Below are 22988 nucleotides of genomic sequence, written 5' to 3'. Positions count from 1 at the left end.
AACCTGACTGATCTAGAGAAGATCTGTGTGGAGGAGTGGGCCAAGATCCCTCCTGCAGTGTGTGCAAACCTGGTGAAAAACTACAGGAAACGTTTGACCTCTGTAATAGCAAACAAAGGCTACTGTACCAAATATTAACATTCATTTTCTCAGGTGTTCAAATACTTATTAGCAGCTGTATCACACAAATAAATTGTTAAAAAATCATGCATTGTGATTTCTGGATTTTTCTTTTTAGTTTATCTCTCTCACAGTGGACATGCACCTACGATGAAAATTTCAGACCCCTCCATGATTTCTAAGTGGGAGAAATAGCAAAATAGCAGGGTGTTCAAATACTTATTTTCTTCACTGTATATACTATGAATAATGTGTTTTTTATTCATTCATTCAGTCATTTTCTACGCTTATCCTCATGAGGATCGCTGGGGGTGCTGGAGCCTATCCCAGCTGTGTTCAGGCGAAAGGCAAGGTACACCCTGGACTGGTGGCCAGCCAATCACAGGGCACATATAGACAAACAACCATTCACACTCACAGTCATAACTATGGATAATTTGGAGTCGCCAATTAACCTAGCATGTTTTTGGAGAAAAACCCACGCATGTACGGGGAGAACATGCAAACTCCACGAGGGTGGGATTGAACTCGGGTTGCCTAGCTGTGAGCCCTGCGCGCTAACCACTCGAACACCGTCCAGCCCATGAGAAAATATTTTAAAATATATTACAACATACTGCAATCTACTAAGAATTTCTATTACACGTTTTCTTGTTACACTTGCCTTGGTTAGAGTCTGTTTTGGATTGAGTCTGACCTTCTGGAACAGATAAATGATGCTAACCAAGGCACCAATGATTTTCACAAGTTCTGCCAAGTTACTGATGGTACTTTCGCAACCAACCGAGGAGACTTTTTGTTTGTTTTGGACTTGGACCACACAGATGGCCGAGGGTGGAATTGAACTCCTAGCTTGGGTGCTAACCGTTCGACCGCCGTGCAGCCCATGAGAAAATATAAAAATTTTGATTTTTTTTTTTATTTTATTTTAAAAGACAAATCGACACTGTCATTTTTCCTTTAGCAAAACCAAGGAAGATTTACACTCTGACACTAAGCGGGAGAAATTGCAGCTTTCTTCCTGGAAACAGTTTTGTCATCCTTCAATGTAATAGCCAGTGGTGGATTTAATCCCTTCAAATTAGTCCCTCACTAATCCTCACTAACCTCAAACAGAGGTCACTCATGTCCAATTTGAAGATGCATAAACAACGCTCAGCAATTGGATGTTTAGAGCCCTGAATCTCTCTTAGCATGTTCTTTTCACCTTGTGGTAGGCCCAGGTATCGTACTGGATCATGCATTGTTGATCTCCACTTGCTGCCGGATCGGTTGTGTCGTTGGGCATCTTCAGTTGCGGATGGCGTCTGTGCACATGAAAGGTTTAGATTTGAATATGTAAGCGTCGACGATGCACTTTTAGGCTAGCGAGTGCCTCTCCGGGTGGATGGATGAGTGGACCACAGCGTTGTGTGACCCTCTGCCGCTATCACATCACATCTTGGCTGTTTGTCTCCGCTGTATTAGAGGATTATGCTGACCTATGCCCTTGCCCCTGGTCAAATTGGAGCTGGGCGCACTAAGCCTATATTTTGCTGATGCCGGTCCAAGGTATTGGCGGTGCTTTTGGCTCCCTGTCAGCATCACCTAGTCGCTACCCCTGTGCAGGGGTGTAGAGTCTACGTTAAATTCAGTTAATGTCGAGCTTTAGTGTTTTTGGTCCTGTGCCATCCTCTCCTGTGCCCTTGTAATACAAACAGTGGCTTGCTGATTGCAGGGTTTTAAACCCTATTTCAACCCTCGTTTAGCCAAAACACAGACTGGCCATTCACAGCGGAGCACAGAACAGCCTGACACTTTGCAATTGTATTATATTTTTAATTGTGGGTAAATTGTGTATCCAGAAAGGTTGTCAGGAATTATTATTGTGTTCCCTTGAAGGACGATTGTCATAAATTCCTTTAGTGCGATGCGTTCACTGACCTAAACTACAAAAAGCATGGGACGCTAATTGGCAGTATGTGATAATTGGAGCAAGGCTGTTATTTTCTGGAAATTAATTCAATATTTAGCTTTAATAATGTTTTGGAATTCGTGAGAAAGTGAAAAGTAAAACATGGCTCTCGCTTGACACTTGATAATTTATTAACAAGTATATGCCACAACACCACGGCGGTCGAGTGGTTAGCGCACAGACCTCACAGCAAGGAGACCAGGGTTCAATTCCACCCTCGGCCATCTCTGTGTGGAGTTTGCATGTTCTCCCCGTGCATGCGTGGGTTTTCTCCGGGTACTCCGGTTTCCTCCCACATTCCAAAAACATGCTAGGTTAATTGGCCACTCCAAATTGTCCATAGGTATGAATCTGAGTGTGAATGGTTGTTTGTCTATATGATTGGCTGGCCACCAGTCCAGGGTGTACCCCGCCTCTCACCCGAAGACAGCTGGGATAGGCTCCAGCACCCCCCGCGACCCTTGTGAGGAAAAGCGGTAGAAAATGAAATGAAATGAAATGCCACAACACAGCAGCAGCAACACAACCAATGTAAGGATTTCATTGTAAACAACATTGCAGGAAGTGTGAGTCTCACACTAATGGCTGACTAGATCAAGCAACATTTTATAGTGCATGCAGAGGAGGATAAAGCAGCTAGATACTTAAAATTCCAAGCTACCGCCATCTTGTGGCGTTCATTAAAATACTACTAAGACAGCTATTAATGCCGATGTTTTTTACCTGCTGTCATTTTGATGCCTTGGTGGGATCAGGAACTCGGCGACTTTAGGACACTCAACTGTTAATTGAACGCCTTCGCTCCCTTCGGCTGTGTGATCGGTACGCGTTATCAATTAGCATTATTGGTCAGTTTCAAATTGTGAATGGAAGCAAGAAAGGAAGGCCTATTGTACGCGCTTTTGTCTGAAACTGGAAATGAGTGGGACATTTCTTGACATTTTCAACTCTATAGCTTTGTTTCTCACTTTTACGGCGTCTGCATTTTGCTGCAAATGAGACCCCCCCCCCCGATCATAATGAATCTTGACCCAACCACCGATCCAAACCTTTTTGTTATGAAGATCTATCTCTTATTAATCGACTTTTCTCTCTTCCGCTCTCTCTCTCTGAAATTCCAAGCTAAACAAATTCCACACTGCTAATGAGTTTCTACATCTTCCCTTCATGTCCTGGGGGAGGGATGACCCCGAGGTTGCAAAGCGGAACTATCCTTGGGAAATTGCTAAAACCTTCTTTGCAAGAGAAGCTTATTCTCACTTCCTTTCCCCAGTCCTGAACTTTGTCCTGGAGTTATACGTAGAGACGTCGATTTGACTAAGATTCTATAAAAAAAAAAAAAAGATTTATTTTTTTGGCTTCTGATGCATGAGTTTGCATTACAACAGAATAAACATTTTCATCTGTTTGCCAGTAATCCTCAATTCACCGCATATGCAACCTTTTATTGACCTGTAAATCCTCCAAAATGGCGCACTGACTTTGCTCTCTATCCCCCTGAACTAAGTCAAAATAAATCCAAATCGTGATTGATGAAACCTCCTGATCAGGAGATTGTATAGTCGCCAAGAAATTAGGGGCGGCGCCGATTCCAGCGTAATTCTCTTATCAGATATTTCCGATACCACCGGCGTAGGTTTCTCATCCACGAGCTCCATGTGTGGGTTTGACAGCCACTGTAGCTAAAAGAACATCAGCAAAAGTCACTGTTTTGCAAGTCTTTAATCCAATCTGAAGTAAAAAACATGCAAGTCCAGATCTCAACTCAAGACAAGACAGGTCGAGTCAAGTCCAAAGTCATTTTTATGTTCATTCAATTAGAAGGAAACTTTTTAGATTAGATTCAACTTTATTGTTATTGCTCATGTCACTGGTACAGGGCAACAAAATGCAGTTAGCATCCAACCAGAAGTGCAATTTTATAAGTACCATAGTAGTATGTAAATGTAGACAGATCTATGTAAAAAAACTATAACAGACTATGACTATAATACAGTGAGGATATGTACAGGGATATAAATGACTATAATATGGCTATTGTAGATTATACAGATTATAAACAGTATGGATATGACAATATATAATAATAGTAATATGTACAGTATTGCAGTGACTAGTGACTAGAGTATGGTTATGCAGATTATATAAATTATAAACAGTATGATCTATGAATGCAACAAGATATTACAGTAATATGTACAATAGTGCAATGAAGTGATGGGGGTGGGCATAGATCAGCGGGGGGATGTAAGTAGTGGAAGGGGTGGGCAATGGGGGGCAGAGTTCAGCAAGGAGACAGCTGTTGGGGACAAAGCTGTTCCTGAACCTGGTGGTTCTTGTCCGTAAACTCCTATAGCGCCTCCCTGAGGGTAGGAGGGCAAACAGTCTGTGCGCTGGGTGGTATGAAACTTGAACTTAAACTTGAAAAAAAATAACTTGAATAAACAAAAAGGTGAATAAACAATTTTTACGCTAATAAAATGTCCACTTTGAAACCTGTTTATGTTGTTTAGGATTTTTTTAAATTATGCAAATGTGATTTTATTTCTATTACAGACCATCAGGGATATTTACCTTTTATTTTCTTATCAGCCGTTGAGTGACAAATGTGGGGTGGGAAACGAAGCAAGAAAGGCGAGAGAGAGAAAGAGAGAGAGAGACTTCTGCTAAATTAAGAATAAAGACGACGGCAGCAGAAGAAGAGATTCAGCGTGCGTTGAGACAGCCATTCTCCGGCATATGCTAGTGGCTAATTTTAGCCTTCCAGGGCAGCGCACTGTATCTCCCAACGGAGGAGTTGAACCATGGAGGGATCTGAGCATCAGCCCAGCCTCTTGTTCTCTCATCTCTTTAGTTGTGTGTGTGTGTGTGTGTGTGTGTGTGTGTGATCGCTGTCCTTTGTGCCGAAAGGTTACAGGATAGTCACAATGGACCATGGCGGAGGGATGGGGCCATTCAAAGGGCCTTTAAAAACACCTGGCCTGGCCGCATTTGCGCCTCAGATTTTGCATACGTTTCCGGGATCAGCTTCCGGGCTACATAGAATTAGAAAAGTAGCCTGTGTGTGCACGCTAACGTGCTATCTAAGCACATAAACATTGAAATAATAGAGTTAATATTGCATTATTTTGAAAGTTATTCAACTGGTGACAATCTGGCACATGGGTTACATCGTGCCGACGGAAACGTGCGCCTGTCTCATCTTAAGAAGTATTTGATTTAACAAAACATCAGTGTAACAAAACAAAACATCTTAAAATTCGGAACCTCTTTTTAATGTTTTTGAAAACTTGACATGAGAAAAACACGCATCAAACGCAAGCTAGTTCACCCCATTTATATAAGAAATGCTCCCGTTTGCGTGGTAGATCCTTGGAAAACATTAAAAATATTAATATTAATAAAATTGCGCCCCCTCGACAGTTAAACTTAATAGTCCGGCTCTGTATTAAATCTTTATAATTGCTTTATTTTACTCTGAAAATTCCACTTATCGTTTCATGTGAATTATCTTCTTACCGTTCCTGATGTGAACGTAAAATCCCGCAAGCTAACCCACGAAATAGGCCCAATTAATCAGTCATTTCACTCCTGATTAATTAGAATAGGTGCTTAGAGGGGGGGGGGGGAGGGAAACCATTAACTTAAAAATAGGCGGCAATTAGCCCAAAATATTTCATTCTGCGAATCGCCAAATGCGACGGGTTTATTACCCGAACTCACCAATCAGCGACTATCGCTACTCATTTTTAACTAAAAGAAATTAACTTGGAGGAATTATGGAATCGCTAACCTGGAATGAAGTAATTGGGCAATTATGCTAATGACAGACTCGGGGTATGTAAATATAACCACTTCACATTTCTATTCGTAAATGTCCCGCCTTGGCGATCCTGCGGCCGTCGTATTGTTACGTTCAAACGTCATTTCTGACAGTTATTGTACTATTTCAAAATGTAGTCATCAGGATTAGCATCTAACAAGATGTGATTTATTGTGTTTTTTGAAGAATAAATATACAGTATGTATAAAACATAACAAAGCGAGGCTAATGTGAGGAGCTACGTCAACAAACTGTGGCGTCATCCTGGTTAAAATGTTCATTTATTCAACGTTTGTTTAATATCGTTTTTCATTTTCCGTAAAATATCATATTTTTATGCTGATTTCAGGACGATATTATCGATGACCCGATATCATTGACCATCCTTTAAAGAAATTAACTTGGAGGAATTATGGAATCGCTAACCTGGAATGAAGTAATTGGACAATTATGCTAATGACAGACTCGGGTACGTGAATATAACGTGAATATAACCATAATACTACATTTCTATTGGTAAATTTCTATTTCTGCCTTGGCAATCCTGCGGCCATCGTATTGTTACGTTCAAACGTAATTTCTGACAATTTCAAAATTTCATCAGGATTAGCATCTGACGAGATGTGATTTATTGTGTTTTTTGAACAATAAATATGCAGTATATATAAAACATGAGGAGCTACGTCAACAAACTGTGGCGTCATCCTAGTCAAAATCAATGTTCATTTATTCAGCGTTTAATATCGTTTTTCATTTTCCATAAAAACTAAAAAAAAATTTTTTATGCTGATTTCAGGACAATATTATCTGTGACCCAATATTATCGACCATCCTTGACAAAAAAAAATGTTCCCCTATTTTTGTTTTTTTTTTTATTAGAATTGAGCCCTGTCACTAATGCTCATTATAGCATTACTAAAGAAACCCAGCCTATAGTGGGCTAGCTTTCTTCTGGACAGTACCGTAAGTGGTCCTCCATGTGTGTTTCTTCGAGCCAGTTTGTTTTGGAGTGCGGCCATGTTGAATTATGCACAGCTCGACATCTGCGAATGCAGCACAAACTCACCAACGGCGACCGAATTCTCAGGTGGCAAAACGAGTCCATTTTGTCTGCATCTGTGAATATTTTATTCTTCTGTATTTGTGATTCTTAAAATGTCCATGCGTGGTTTTGCCATCTAACCGACTCCTCGTTTTATCTCTCGACAGATTTTCCACATGACCTATGACCTGGCTAGTGCTGTGGTAAGAATATTTAACTTGATAGGCATGATGCTGCTTCTGTGTCACTGGGATGGATGTCTCCAGTATCTGGTGCCTCTCCTCCAAGACTTCCCCCCTGACTGCTGGGTGTCCTTAAACGGTATGGTTGTAAGTATAAGCTTTTTCTTGACTCTTTTCATTGTTTGTTTTGGGAGATGCTAGCTTCCGTTTATGTGTGTTGACGTTGAGAAAGAGGCAGATTTTAATGTTCCACTACATTTTCACATTTGGTGCTTTACCCCGGCCTCACACGGAATACGTCCAAATGTTTTATAGATACTACAGATTGCAGATTACTACGGAACGATGACGTATTTATGGGAATATTGCAGTTTTTTATGGTGCTAGAACTTCTCCGGTCCTGTGCCACCACATGAGGTGTTCAGGTTCACTTGTCATTCTGACACTGTTTTCATTTTTATTCACAGACCCTCTATAACAGGGGTCTCAAACTCAATTTACTTGGGGGCCACTGGAGCTCGGGTCTGGGTGAGACTGGGCCGCATCAGGTTTTACAAAAAAAAAACAAAAAAAACGCTTTTATTAAAAACAAAAAAAAAAAAAACTTTGCTTTGGTTCCAATTTTCTACATGAAAAGCTCTGATAAAACATTCCACTGTTCTCAAATATCTTACTTTTTATTTTTCTACACAAAATAAAATAATAATAATCAAGAATAAAGAAAATAAATCAATCAGTAATAAATAAATAAATATAATAATAATAATAAAACGGCAAATAATAAAAACTTAAGAAACCACGTATAGTTGGTGGGTAGACAAATTATTTTTTTCAGATTAAAATGAACAAAGCATTATTAGAGCCCTGTAGACATGACAAAACACGACTATAGTCACATTTATACTCTTTTTATTTACAACATATTGCGCAACTGCAGTGTCTTGAGACACATGCTAACTCGCAAACTAGAGAGCTAGCGACCTAAACGGTAGCCTTCAAGTTATTTCCTTTAAACTTAAATAGCCAAAAACTTACCACTTCCACACGGATAGGGAGGATAACTATTAGCAGTTATTTAACCTTTAACATGAACATTAATCAAAACTAATAATTTTTTCTGGGTACATGATACCATACAGCATCCATATCAAACTTGCGCGGGCCGCACTAACATTAAACTTTCATATCAAGGCGGGGGCCTCAAACTAAGTGTCCTGCGGGCCTCTTGAGACCCCTGCTCTCTAACAATTTGGCGTACCCCACTTTGTACGTATATTGACTAGTAACAAGGTCAAACAACATGAACTCTCACCGCATATTAAAGCCCGTTAGTCAATATGTCTTCACAGGGTGATGCAACAACAGTTTAGTCACGATCAATGAGTATAATCTATACTCAAACCAACAAGCAACTCAGTGCGCTGCTAGTGTGTGGCGGAGCTGCTTACCATCACGGGGCGGTAAGCTAATTAGGCAGGCCCGTTAGCGATTGGAGCTTACAGTAGAGATGTTAAACACAACATAGATTACAATGATAACAGATGTGATGTCACAGTTTATTTCTTCATGGGACGATACTATAGAAATAAACTGGGGGCTGCATGAGTGCTGCTGGCACTTGCTGAGCTGCGGTTCATTGAGGAGAAACATGTGGTCCAACACGTTAGGGTGGTCCCGCCTCCTCAGCCGTTGAGCAACAGACCGCCATCGTCCACTCAGAGTGACGTGATGGTGTGGAAGCACGCACAGTCGTCCTAGGTGATGCAGATTGTAAACGCTCGCCTCAGGATGTCTCCTGCCTTCTCATCACCCCCATCCCCCCATCCCCCCATCCCCCCACCCCCGTGACAAACACTTGCGCGCTTCCACATGCAAACAGACGTCAGCTCTCCTCAGCATCACGTCTCTACTTTTTGTAGCAACCACGTGATGCCAATTCCGCCAATTCCACCGTGCGTTATTCATGCACACAAATACTCATCTCTTTGCACCCAAGCGACTGTCACAGTTCACCCTGATTATGTACACAAAAGTGTGGAAACGCCACCATTTGTCACAGATTATTAAACAATGATGAACTCATCTGCAGTCATGCAAAAAAACAAAACTAATGAACAGCCCAAATATGCCCTGCACCCCTCGTTCTGAATACATCTCACATACAGCCTCATTGGGATCAATATGGAATCATCTAAAAAGCCTAATTAGCCCCCCCCCCCGTGTGGCATCATTTGCATGAAGTCCTTTCGCCACCGCAGGAAGTTTTCAATGTGAACTAATAGCGAATAAGTCTCCATGAGAAGTTAAAACAAGAGGAGTTTCAAGCAGAAAGAGCCTGGTGACATGTTGAGACGGCAGCTGTGTGATAGCACACCTATATATAGCGCTCACAGGAAGCTTGGTGGGGGTGGGGGGGGGGGGGGTGATGCTTATATGAGGAATTTACATTTACCTCAGATGCAAGTATAGCAGAATTCTTGCCCGGGCGTGTTTGTGCAACTGTTGAGCCAGAAACCATCGGGAATTTTCACACGAAAAGATGGCGTCGAAGGTGAATAACGTCTACGGGGGCTATTCTGTGCTGCTTATATACGGTATGATAGTGTCTAATAAGGAGGAATCCACCGTACCGCTATCTGACATCAAAGTTTGTCTTCAGTGCATGTCTGCACTCCAGCGAGTCTGATTCCTCTTCTAATAGTGCGGCCCAGCTAGGCCTGGAGATACTAGCGAGTGGTACGGTAGTAGGACTGTTATCTGCTTGACTAATGGCCTTAGAGTAGCTTCTTAGTCCTAAGCGGCCGCATTTACTTAATCACCAGACAAGATAATGTTGCTGTGTCAGGTGAGAGGGCCACGGGGCTGTTGGGATGACTTTACAGTGGAAGGACTTTGGTCTACATCCTTCTGCTGCCAAGTCCAGGCTGCTAAGACGAGGAGTGCATCTGGGTAAATTGTCTTGTGTGGAAATAGTTTGACACAGTTGATAAAATGCTTTTAGTTTTTTCTAGTGTTTCCATTGTGAAACATCCCATATTATAGTATTTGTCATGTGTGTAGCTTTAATGGTAATGAGTTGTGTTTGTCAAGAAGCCTTACGGTGAACTTTATCCAACGTGCAGGTACATGCTTTGTGCCCGCAAGGCATGCTGGGTAGTCCAGCCCAAACACAGTGACATGTTGAGAGTGTTGAGCAAATGCGTTTATTTGTATAAGCCCACATGATGGATTAGGTAGGTTACATTGTGTATTGTTTGGTTGACAATATTAAAAGTGAGATTTTTCTGTTTCTAAATAAAGAATATTTTATCTTATTTTATTAATAGTTTATTATTTTTATTTTTAATAATTTATTATTTTATTAATTATTTTTCTGTTTTTAAATAAAGAATATTTTATTTGATTTTATTTTATTAATAGTTTATTATTTTATTTTTAATAGTTTATAGTAATTTTTAAAGTTTTTAATAGTTTATTATTTTATTAATTATTTATCTGTTTCTAAATAAAAAATATTTTATTTTATTTTATTGATAGTTTATTATTTTTATTTTTAATAGTTTATAATAATTTCCAAAGTTTTTAATAGTTTATTATTTTATTAATTATTTTTCTTTTTCTAAATAAAGGATATTTTATTTTATGTATTAATAGTTTATTATTTTATTTTTTTAATAGTTTATAATAATTTTCAAAGTTTTTAATAGTTTATTATTTTATTGATTATTTTTCTGTTTCTAAATATATAATAATTTATTTTATTTTATTAATAGTTTTTTAGTTTTATTTTCAATAGTTTATTATTTTTATTTTTAATAGTTTATAATAATTTTAAAAGTTTTTAATAGTTTATTATTTTATTAATTATTTTTCTGTTTCTAAATAAAGAATATTTTTTTAAAATGACATGAGATGGCAATGATGCGATGTAAATCACTCAAGTCTCCATCGCCAATCCACCAGCCCAACCAAATGGAACTGAGAACTGGAGCTTAGTCAAATGTTTTCTTTCCGATCCTTCCAAAAAGGAACAGGTCATACCAGAGTCTATGATACGGGGGCATCGGTTCTAGTTATCTGGTTCAGAACACATTTAGGTTGTTTCTTTCTGGGGGTGTTTTATTCATTCTGACTGATAATGATGCCAGGCAGTGACTCAGAAACGCTGGGATTATTTCCACCGGAGCTGTCAAGATGTCAGATGTGTCAACCAAAAACAGCGCCCTGATATGTGGTGGTGGGGGGGGGGGGTACCTGTGATGACAGGCAACGAGGGGCACTTCCTTGGTTTGAGTGAGTTTATGCTAATCAGACCATTGCGAGATTGGCGTGTGACAGCACAGCAAAATAGAATAGAAACCACAAAGTCATTCCCACTGTAGAGCATCCATGGCTGAAACGTTCCCGGGAATCAAACCAGAGGCTGCAAATATGAGGCGGTTAGCTTCCCTGTCTGGAACTCATGCCGGCCTGCAGACCCGTTCTCACAAGTTCAAAGTCCGCTTTGCCTTCTGTGCATGGTCAGGAAGAACAGCTTGTTTTTTTTTATTATTTGATTATGTAATTGGCAAATGAATATTGTGCATCACTTTCCGTTTTAGCCACGCATGGGACAGCTTGCCGGATTTTAGCGAGTTATACGATTGAGTAATTAGAAGAGTTAAAGCGCATGCTGTGTGTGCTAATGCCCGAACAGTCAAAGAGAACATGCCTACAGCAGTAATAAAACTATTATGAAACATATACATACAAAGCTATCAATACTTGGTGATCAAAGATTAGGGATGAGATCCAGCTCTTCAACGTGATCATGAAGTCTACCAGTGCCAGCGCACGTCAACATTCTACTTTTAAACAAAGGCCTAGCTGCTGGAGGATGAATATTCACTATGCTGCTTATTTGGCGGCATGCGGCGTTTAATTAGAACAACTCGCAAAGCAGCTTGAATACATTTGCTGCGTTCACCTCATTTGTTAAAAGCCCCGTATTCCAGGTGGAAGCCACATTTTTTTTTTTTGTATGTGTGTGGAAGCAAACGTGTTAATTCGGTAGTGAGTCACTCTCCCCCGAATGACCGAGAGTTACGTGATAATGAGATGCGGCGCCACCCGAGAACTTTTCCTGATGATTTGTTTAACATAGCGCTGGAGAATATCAGTCGTTTGACAGATGAAACAAAATCAATATGGATGATTGGGCTCCTCGTGCAGCTCCCGCGTGTCATCGAAGACAAATGAAAGGGATCCAACCCCAAAGAACCTCACTTAGTTCAGCACACTGCCGTGAAAATAATAACTACATTATCATTTGTTTTTTTCTGGCATCACACAGAGCCCACGTAAGGCAGGAAGTCGGCGTTGAAGCCTTTTCAATCCACATCGCAGCATAAAAAGTGTAGGTCCCGCATTTCGGAAAATGACAAAATGACTTCCTGCATAACAACAAAGTGATTTCAGCAGTCCACGCATTTATCACGGTGTTCCAATAACCTGCCATCGCTGCTGCACGCTGCTCCTCCTTTTCCTGTAATGCCAAGCTGCTTAAATTGGAGCGTTACCATAATGGCGTATTTCCATTCATTCCTGCCTCCAGTAATTCCTCAAATAATAGCCTCTGTTGTACTGTAATTTAATCCCGCTTCAGTAAATAAACGCAGCACCTCTTTTTTTCCGCCTTATGTTGTAAAAACTTTAATCCAAACAAAAAAATACTAATTTCAATAACTGGTAGATTGATCATATATCTCTGATCTCAGCTTCATTGATTGCAATTATCTTAAAATAAGCATCATAACAACGGTTCTTTTGTTTGCTAACAACCTTTGAGTCCCTTTTCTCGCGCTGCATTTTTAAATGTCACTTCCAATTTGAGGGGCTGCACAGTGGTCGAGTGGTTAGACCTCACAGCTAGGAGACCCCAGTTCAATCCCACCCTGGGCCATCTATGTTTGCATGTTCTCCGCATACATGTGTGGATTTTCTCCAAAAACATGCTAGGTTAAATTGCGACATAGGTATGAATGTGAGTGTGAATGGTTGCTTGTCTATATGTGCCCTGTGATTGGCTGGCCACCAGTCCAGGGTGTACCCCGCCTCTCGCCTGAAGTCAGCTTGGATAGGATCCAGCCCCCCCCCCGCGACCCTCCTGAGGATAAGCGGTAGAAAATGAATGAATGAAATTCCAAATTGATATTAAATATACCCCAAATAGCTAAACAAAAACAACAACTGGCTTGTTTCCCAGTTCCCAGTCGTCCTGGCCTACGTGACCCAAAGTGCAAACAACACAATTGTATGACAAAGCAATTACATTGTACCACATTTCCTCGGCTTAGAGCCTTGCAGACGCAGCTCTTCTATATTTCTGCACACTAACAACTCACCAAGTGCAGTGACTCACACTAGCTTATCTTGCAAAAAAAAAAAAAAAAAAAAAGACTTTTTCCCTCCCCGTTCCTTGCTTTTCCATGCATGCAAATGGCTGAACACAAACATCGCAGCCACGCATGCTACGATGCTAACACGTGTGAAAAAGGACACCTCATGTCATCACACCGCAAATGTCATTTGTTCCGGCGACACGGTCAGCTGGCTTTGTCTTCTTCGGAGTCTCTGCTTTACGATGCGGAGAAAGACTAAAGTTGCTCCATCAGAAAGAAGTAATCAGCATGTAGATGAGAAGTGATGAGTCATCCCGGCCAGATGATTATTAGCGGTGCAAAAACATCCCAGCTGGATAGAAGAGCGTGGCATCTGGACGTGATTACCTGCGCCAAGGCAGCTGGATCCTTGCAAAGATCAATACCGAGGCTTCTGGTTTAGGACGTGGTAGCATGTCATTGAAATAGACAAGGAATGAGATTTCTTTCATGAGTTATTCCTTTGCTCTCCTGAATAAGAATATGCTACATCAACATTTTTTTTTTTAATCTCACGCTATGCGCAGCTGTTAAACTAGAAAGTGGTGAAATCTGCCTGTGATGGAAGGTACTGTACCTTCGTGTAGGGTAACGGCGTCCACAGATGAATCCTCCATAGGTGCTTTCTCTTTGCTCCAGGGAAGGTTTCACTTTTGTAAAAACTTCCATGTTAATGAGGAGGATGGGTGCCGCTGTGACTTCTCCAAAGACAAAGCATATACGCAGGGGTGGAAGAATAAAATATGATAAAATAAGATAAAAAGAATAAGTAAACTAATACCAGAGTGTTTTTCTGTCAATAAACAACGCCAACTTTGTTAAACTCTGTTTTTATTACTAAATAAACCAACCTTATTTGAGTACCTGCAAATTACCGTCATTTTCAGCACTGGTGTTTAATTTGCACCCACTAAATTTGATTAATATGAATTAAGATGCACTGGACGATAAGCTATAACCCAGGCTACAAGGTCCGACAGAGGCAGCTGATGAACCACGCCCAATGAAACGCAATTCTGGCACAAAATGCATGATGTGAAACTCATATTGGTGCTTTTATTGTATATTTCCTATGTACTTTTTAGTGTTAAGTTGCTGTGTGATGATTTTTTTATTTCTGTGTAAGATGACACAGTGAGTCAGACAGATTTTCGGCGATTTCTAATGGGTTGACAAGCTTGTCGTGAGTTCATTGATAACTCCTGCCGTTTCCTCACTGAATTAATTAAACCAGAATGAATTAATTGGTATAGGTTTGAGGAATGAGCAAACTACATGAGGTGTAAATATAGTATCTCCCCAAACAAGTCTTCTTGGTCAAGTTGGCAAAAAATAGACGAATTTTGATGCAAATTTGAAGATAATGGTCAACTGCAGAGCAACTTAGAATTATGACGTTGTGGGCACTCGGGCTTGGATTATAATAAAGGTAAATTATTGTAGATTGTATAGTTTTATAGTTAAAACACTAACATCCTGGAAACAGGGAAGCAGAAGTCAGCTCCATCGCCTGTCTGTGATGATCACATGGTGTCTTTGGAAAAACAATTCCATCCAATCCGGTTAAAGTACGTTTGAGTATATTACGTAAAAAAAAAAGCAGCATTGAAGAATGCTAATTACTGTTCACCTTCTTTGGCTCTTATCATTCCCCGTGGAGCACATTGCTCGTGTAGTCTCCCCTGGTGTTTGCGCAGCTTTAGTCTGATTAATCAAGAGTCAACAATGCCATAAAAAAAAAAAAGGAGATGAGCACTCCTGAGCACAGCCGGACACACGCACCGGTTCATCGTGGCGGACCACGCCCATCGTGTGGTTCAATTCTCTGAGGAGAAATGACTCCTGTGACAAAATCTTCAATATAAAGTGCGCACGCACTCGAGTTGATGTGACGCACGATGCGTTCAAGACCGCATCAGCAAAAGCGCCGCCATATCTCTCCCAATGAATCCAATTACAGAACACAATCCCATCCTTGCTTCCTTCTCTAAGGGAAAAGATGCTTCAGACTTGTGTAAATAATGCAACTTTTTTCAGCGCTGAACTGTTCTTCACCCCTCAGCAAATGTAAAAAGAATCAGAGCAGGTAGAAGAAAAAAGAAGTGAACGCTGAAGGAAAAGTTCAGACAGTGAGCGAGGGCATTAGGCTATGAGGCGTACGGAGACCGCCTTGGCACAATGCTGCGGAGAAGTTCAGTGATCCATCAAAGAGAAGCCTCTCTGTCCTCTCTGCCTCGCAGTAACTTCCTCTCCACCCCTTCTCTCCCGTTCTCTATCTCTCCATCCAATGCAGAATGTTTCCTGGGGCAAGCAGTACTCGTACGCCCTCTTCAAAGCCATGAGCCACATGCTGTGCATCGGCTATGGCGCCCGGGCGCCAGTGAGCATGTCTGACCTGTGGATCACCATGCTGAGCATGATCGTGGGCGCCACGTGCTACGCCATGTTTGTGGGCCACGCCACCGCCCTGATCCAGTCCCTGGACTCTTCACGCCGACAGTACCAAGAGAAGGTAGGGATGGGATGCTGGTGTCCATAGAAGATCATAGGAACGAGAAATAATCTGTCAAACCACAATATGTTGTATGTATGGGAAAACCAATAAACCCCGCCCCCCCAAAAAAATATATATAATAAAAAATATAATATATATATATATATGTGTGTGTATATATATACAATATAATATATATATATATATGTGTATATATATATACAATATAATATACAATATATACAATATGTTGTATGTATGGGAAAAACAATAAAAAAAAACAAAAAAAACAAAAAAACCCAAACCAAAAAAATAATAAGAATAAAAATAAACAAATAATAATTAAAAAAAAAATATATATATATATATAATAAAAAATCAAATCTGCAGTGATTTTGAGCATTTGTGAGGCAAGGTACGCTCAATATCAGATAATTATCGACCCGATATTACCATTAAAATATGATATCGGTTAATATCAGTATCGAATTGTTTGCCGATCATGGAGATATGTCATGTTACACATATCGGTATTGACTGATAACGATATCGGAAATTGAGAGTTGGTCAATATCGGCAAAAAAAGCCAATACGTTAATTTGAAGCTCTAAAATGCTCTTTTTGGTGTCGTTTTTTCTTGTCAATTGTCATATTGCGTCCATCCATCCATTTTCTATGCCTCCTATCATCACTAGGGTCGCGGGTTGCCAATTAACCTAACAAATTCCGAATTTCTGACTGAATTGTCCTGACAACAAATCAACTGCTAAATACTATGAATGCCTTCACATTATCACACAAACATTACCAATAAACTCAAATAACAATAAGCAACAAGAACTTGTTTAGTATTCATTTAAGTAACTTTGCCTCAATCCTCAACGCTTTAACACGCAAATCACATTTGTTATACCAAAATATTGCTAATTACAGCTGAGATGCTCCTAAAATATTATTAATCTCAGGCTGGTGGGAGTAAGACGTGTATAAATGAGGTCTTGTCTCCATGGCCCTTGGACCAAACTTGTAAAGAGGATTCCACCAAAGCAGATCACCTTAGGTCAACTCAGTGAGGAGCCATTGTTTTCTACAAAAACAAATGTTCTTCTCTTTTTAATTCAGCTCCTGTGACTATTTGTTTTATTTTTTGTTTGCATGGACGGTGATTATCCAGCATTTCAGTCAAGCTGCCATCTGTGTTCCTGCTGAGGGCCCCTCTGCAATTCCCAGAACACACGATAGGACTTAGTGCTCGCACGCAACAATTCCATCCCTTAAACATAGCGCTGCGGCTACACAATTCAACGTACACACCGCCGGGGATTATAGTCATGTATGGATTTGTGTTAGATTACGATTAAATAAATAAAAAAATACACTGGTTGACCTTTGCATCATGCAAGCTTTCATTGACAATACAAACTGTATGTAAAGTGTAAACATTGCAATCCGTACTGATAATCAGTGTATCATTTTATATTGCAACTCTCCTTTTCCTGTAGTTTTGTGTTGAGTTGCTATTCCTACACATTTAATAAACGCATGTGCATATTAACGTTTACACCATGCATCTTTAAATAGTGAAAAAAATTGTCAAATTTCAGTTAAACAATGCAACTAAATTCATTAATCAGAATGAATGAAAACTTGGGTATTATATCAAACTGTCCAATCACACAAAAAAGCGGAGATTGGCGTTTTAAAGCCAGTATCAGACGATATCGATATGATCGGTGGCCGATCGATCGCAGCACCCCTAGTTTTTTCCACACTTAATTTCAAATAAAAAATTTCTAATAAAAACGCATGTCAAAATCGCAATACATGTCCATAACTTGATGCATGATGCATTCATAGTCCTTTCACACTATGAAAAAAACTATGTTCAATAATTATCATTATCATCATCATAAAGTGAGAGTAATAATATCAGGGAAAAAATAAAGTAATGAATGTATACAAAAAAAATAATGATAATAGTAATAATAGTAATAATAATAATAATATCATTATTATTCATAATGTTTATTATTTCTATTATTATAATTAATAATAATAAATAATTTTGTAATTTAATATAATACATATAAAATAATGCCGTTATTATCATAATAAATATTATATAAATTTATTATTTATATTATTATTATTAATAATAATAAAATAATTAGTGAATAATAATAATAATAATAATAATAATATAATAAGTTTCCACATGTACTCTATGAATGTGCTGCTATATACTTCCTTCCTTAGACTGCTCCAGTTGCAATGCAATTCACTGACAATGTGTGTATTATTTCTGCAGCTATTCCAGCGGGTCAGGCACAATGTGGGAAATACAAACACAAACTTACCAACAGAAGAATCCCACAGTCACACATCAATGCTACACACTGCATGCTAGTGAATATTAATGACAGAAGGTCGCCCACAGCAAACACTCATTGAAGTCATTGAATTAGTGACATGTCTCTAGCTCAGTATGGATCTACATCTGCTTCACAGCAAACCCGTTTCATCTACTTCCTACTTCCAACATCTCCCCGGGGTTTTGCACTGACAGTTTTAAGGGGGGACTGTGAAGTGGTTAACACAGCTTGTGTTAAATATGACAATTGCATGGACTTACGAGTGCAGCGCTAAAACACAAAGACTAGTATGATGGCCACGTCACTTTATCATGAATAGCGTATCCCATTCCAAACGGACAACCTGATCCACATTCTAACATGTATCACACGCTCCAAATAAATAAATACCACCGGCACCCCCGTCATTCGCAAACAATGACCCGAGCCCTTATCATCTGTCTGCAGCCGTGAGGAGAATCAATGAGGCCAGTCGTTGTTGTGACTCTGAAAGGTCTTCTGTCAGGCACGCGTGATGCCACGGTGCTAGCATGGGCCGCTAATACGCGTCACCTCCACCTTCATTACCTGTGACAGCAGGAAAGACGCTGTTTTATTCTCAGGTGCAGAAAAAAGTGTGGCGGGTGTCTGTGAGGAAAACGGGTGCCGATGCTAATAAGTGAGCTTTTCTCTCTTCTTTGGTTCGATACTTGCTTTTGGGGTAGTGTGGACCGACTGCATTCATTATTATACTACAGTATTAATTGGCCCTGTACTCTAGAAAGCGCCCATGAATGATACAGGAAAATGCCGAAATGATACTGTGTCAAAGCCCAGGGCAGTGATACTGATAAAATATAGAGTTTAACCATGTCCAGTATCAGCCCCCGTAGCTGTCCACTCAGAGCGCGCTGCTCTGGTATCGTGCCCGTGAAACAACCAATCAGAGAACAGCACACGAGTGCTTAGTGCCTAATGCTTCTCCAGTCACCAAAAAACCCAAACTTGATTAATGGAACTTTAATTGTCAGACATTGATAAGATAAGACTGTTGATAAAATATTATTGTTGAAATATTTTTGCAATTATTGTGTTTATACTGTTTAGATATAATACATGTAATAAACAGAAAATTTTCTGGAAACAAAATGGTCTTTTGATTAAATAGTACGTGATAATAAGCTCATGATTAAATAGTATGTGATAATAAGATCATCACATGGTTTGTTTGGTATCAGGCCAGGTATCATGCCCCCAAGTGTCAGTATCATTGATATTGGCACATGGTAATAATGCTTCTGTTTACTTCCAGCCTTCCAACACAAACCATGTGATAACCTCTAATTACCACACACCTCGGTAATGCCGCACATCGTCTGATAAAACGTAGAAGTGGCGTGTTGCGTAATAACGCAACAGAAATTAGTAGTAATTTTTTTTTGTCAATATTCAAATATATCGATTGATTCTAAATTAGAAATATTGTGATTTTTATTGAAGTGCATTTTTATTGGGGTGTTTTTTGTGTGTTTTTTAGAATGTAATAGAATGGGATTATTGTCATTGTACAATACAACATAATTGAAATGGCTCTACTCTTGTAGGGTCAATGTCATCAACTGTTGATGTTTTCCTTGGTCTACATCAGTGCTTCTCAAATAGTCGGGCCGGTCCTCCCCCCTGGGGGGGTACGCGGCAAGCTTTGCCAAATCCAAATGTTTTCAGCTGTTTCAATATTTCTGGAGGCCGCTGAAGCTCACTAGTTCACATTAAGATCATGGCTCGGCTGCCCATCAGGACCGCATGCTTGGTCGAAGTAATAGGAGCCACAACCTTGCCTACGGCCCCCAACTAGCTTACCCGACCCCCCCCCCCTGCATCTACAAGATACGAGACACAACAGATACAATCTGTTATGCCCTGTAAAATCAAGTCTCGATAAGGATGTTTGTCATTCATCAACTCCAACTTCCTGTCTTTTTCTTCCCTCCTAGTACAAGCAAGTGGAGCAATACATGTCCTTCCACAAGCTTCCGGCAGACATGCGGCAGAAAATACACGACTACTATGAACACCGCTACCAGGGCAAGATCTTCGATGAGGACAACATTCTGAGTGAACTCAACGACCCCCTCAAGGAGGTGAGATAGACCGCAATTAAAATAAATATTACAATAAAGCTACAGCAATGAGAGCGATAAGTTTGATCTTGTTTTGGCTCCACTTTTGCAAGAAGAGGTGCTCAAAGCTTCCTTCTGGATATCATAACTCCTCTGATCCATGCCGAGACACATTTTTTTTTAAAAAACAGGCTTCACTACACATCTTAACATCACATCTACACATCAAAATAAAGCTACAAATATGAGAGTAACAAGTGTCATGTTGGCACTGTAGCTCACATGCTATGCTAATGTTGCTAACGTTTGTGTCTTCCTGTCTCGCTTGTTAAAGAATGGTAATGGTTTAATTTCATTTGAACATGCATCAGATTACAATTGAATGCATCACATAATCAGTTCACAGTTCCACATGTCCAAAAGGAGTAGGAAGAAGCAAAGCTTATTAAATCCTGCCCCTCCATCTGGTTCTTTTACAATCAGTAACTGTTACATTTGTTCACTTCCTGCTTTCCTAATATAGTTTTTATTTTTATTTTTATTTTTATTTTTATTTTTATTTTTATTTTTATTTTTATTTTTATTTTTATTTTTATTTTTATTTTTATTTTTATTTTTATTTTTATTTTTATTTTTATTTTTGTCACATACTGAAGAATGTTACTTTGTTGTATCTGACGTAAGAGTTTTGGTCCATGGCGGCCATGTTTTCCAACCAAACTCCCTCGACACGTGTACGCCACGCCCCCAAAGCTGTGAAATTATATTTTTTAAAATGTCACATGACGGTCTACTATCTTCATTTCATCTTTATTCATCCAAGTGTGATATATTTGATCACATTTTTTATGATTTTACTATATAAATATTGATTATGACGTGCTCCAGATGAAGCATTGTTATATAGCGCTTAATTGTGACATGATGATGGTGGTGGTGGGATTTGGTGTTCAATTCCTACTGAAGGCTCAGGTACTAAATGCTGCATTGGAATATTATACAAAATATTAGATAATATTGGCACCTTAGCTCTTGTCTCAGGTCCCAGTTCATCTTGATTCTCCTCCCCACTATGATCCCCTGGCCTCCCACCTCCTCCGAATTTGGCCTGGTCTGTTAGGTGGCGGCCAGCCAGTGATCCCGACTCAGCTGGACTTAGTTTTTGGATGTTCCTAAATGTCGACTCCTCACTTCTACCTAAAGCCAAATTCTCTGCCAAAACCTAAAAGCGGTGTCTCCGTAAAATGAAATGTTCCACGCTGAAATGATGATGTAAGCTAGTTTGTGCTGTGACTCTATCCGCCAGTCCCACGGGCGCATTTCATGGTGTGACGCTGTCTCTATGCAGATTTGAACTTTGCCTATTTTGCATAGCGAACAAAGCCTGTAGGATTTTCTGCATTGTAGGTAATAACCGTAAATCCCTGCGCCTCCTCCCTCTCTTCCTCACTACCTCCCTTCCTCCCTTCCTCCCCTCACGCGAGTGTCTGGGACAGCGGCAATGTTTGGAACCCGGCAAGGTGACTTTAATGGGGTTGCATGGGAAGGTGGTCAATAATGCCACGCTTGCTTGGCTTTATTACACTTTCTCTCCTGTGTCTTCAGAGCATAATTACTGGTGTAATCCGCAGGATATGAGAAGGTTGCAAAGTAGAAACCCTGTCAAAGTCCTGACAATAAATTGCAATATTATTTCCAACTGTTACTGATTTTTATGATAATAAAATATTATATGTAGATAGTACTTTTAAATACATCTTGGAGGTCCCACCATGGTACAGTATATTTAAGAGCTTTACAGTATATTTTACAGTGTTTGTGCTTTCAGGAAGCCTTACTGCAAAATATGTAATTTTATGTGTCTGTAGCTTTAATGCTAATGAGCCGTGTTTGCTTATGCCTGACTCCAAGAAGCCGTGCTGACATTATGGTAATTTTTAATCTATTCGCTGAAGAAAAACACACTTTCCACACCTATAGGTGACTGACAGGTGACAGGAAGCCTTACTACAAAATACGTCATTTTGTGTGTCTGTAGCTTTAATGCTAATGAGCCGTGTTTGCTTATGCCTACTCCTAATGGTTTACTTCATTTGAACATGCATGAGATTACAATTGAATGCATCACATAATCAGTTCACAGTTCCACATGTCCAAAAGGAGTAGGAAGAAGCAAAGCTTATTAAATCCTACCCCTCCATCTGGTACTTACAATCAGTAACTGTTACATTTGTTCACTTCCTGCTTTCCTAATATAGTATTTTTATTTTTATTTTTATTTTTATTTTTATTTTTATTTTTATTTTTATTTTTATTTTTATTTTTATTTTTATTTTTATTTTTATTTTTATTTTTATTTTTATTTTTATTTTTATTTTTATTTTTATTTTTATTTTTATTTTTATTTTTATTTTTATTTTTATTTTTTGTCACATACTGAAGAATGTTACCTTGTTGTATCTGACGTAAGAGTTTTGGTCCAC

The 22988-nt window shown here is 39.4% G+C and overlaps 1 protein-coding gene across 1 annotated transcript in view; it reads left to right on the top strand.

Moving 5' to 3' along the window:
- The window catches only part of hcn1 (hyperpolarization activated cyclic nucleotide-gated potassium channel 1), a 67966-nt gene that overhangs the window by 27383 nt on the left and 17595 nt on the right, over nucleotides 1–22988 (top strand). Inside the window, exons 3-5 of the mRNA XM_058053970.2 lie at nucleotides 7107–7268; nucleotides 15834–16052; nucleotides 20380–20526. Of these exons, the coding sequence (XP_057909953.2) occupies nucleotides 7107–7268; nucleotides 15834–16052; nucleotides 20380–20526 (528 nt within the window). The remainder of the gene's footprint in view (nucleotides 1–7106; nucleotides 7269–15833; nucleotides 16053–20379; nucleotides 20527–22988) is intronic.

This window comes from Doryrhamphus excisus, linkage group LG10 (assembly GCF_037039965.1).
Source record: "Doryrhamphus excisus strain RoL-2023G ecotype Guam linkage group LG10, RoL_Dexc_Guam_v1.1, whole genome shotgun sequence".
In the NCBI taxonomy this organism is placed as follows: domain Eukaryota; kingdom Metazoa; phylum Chordata; class Actinopteri; order Syngnathiformes; family Syngnathidae; genus Doryrhamphus; species Doryrhamphus excisus.
Note: the sequence above shows the minus strand (reverse complement) of the source record. Positions and strands in the feature narration are given on the sequence as shown.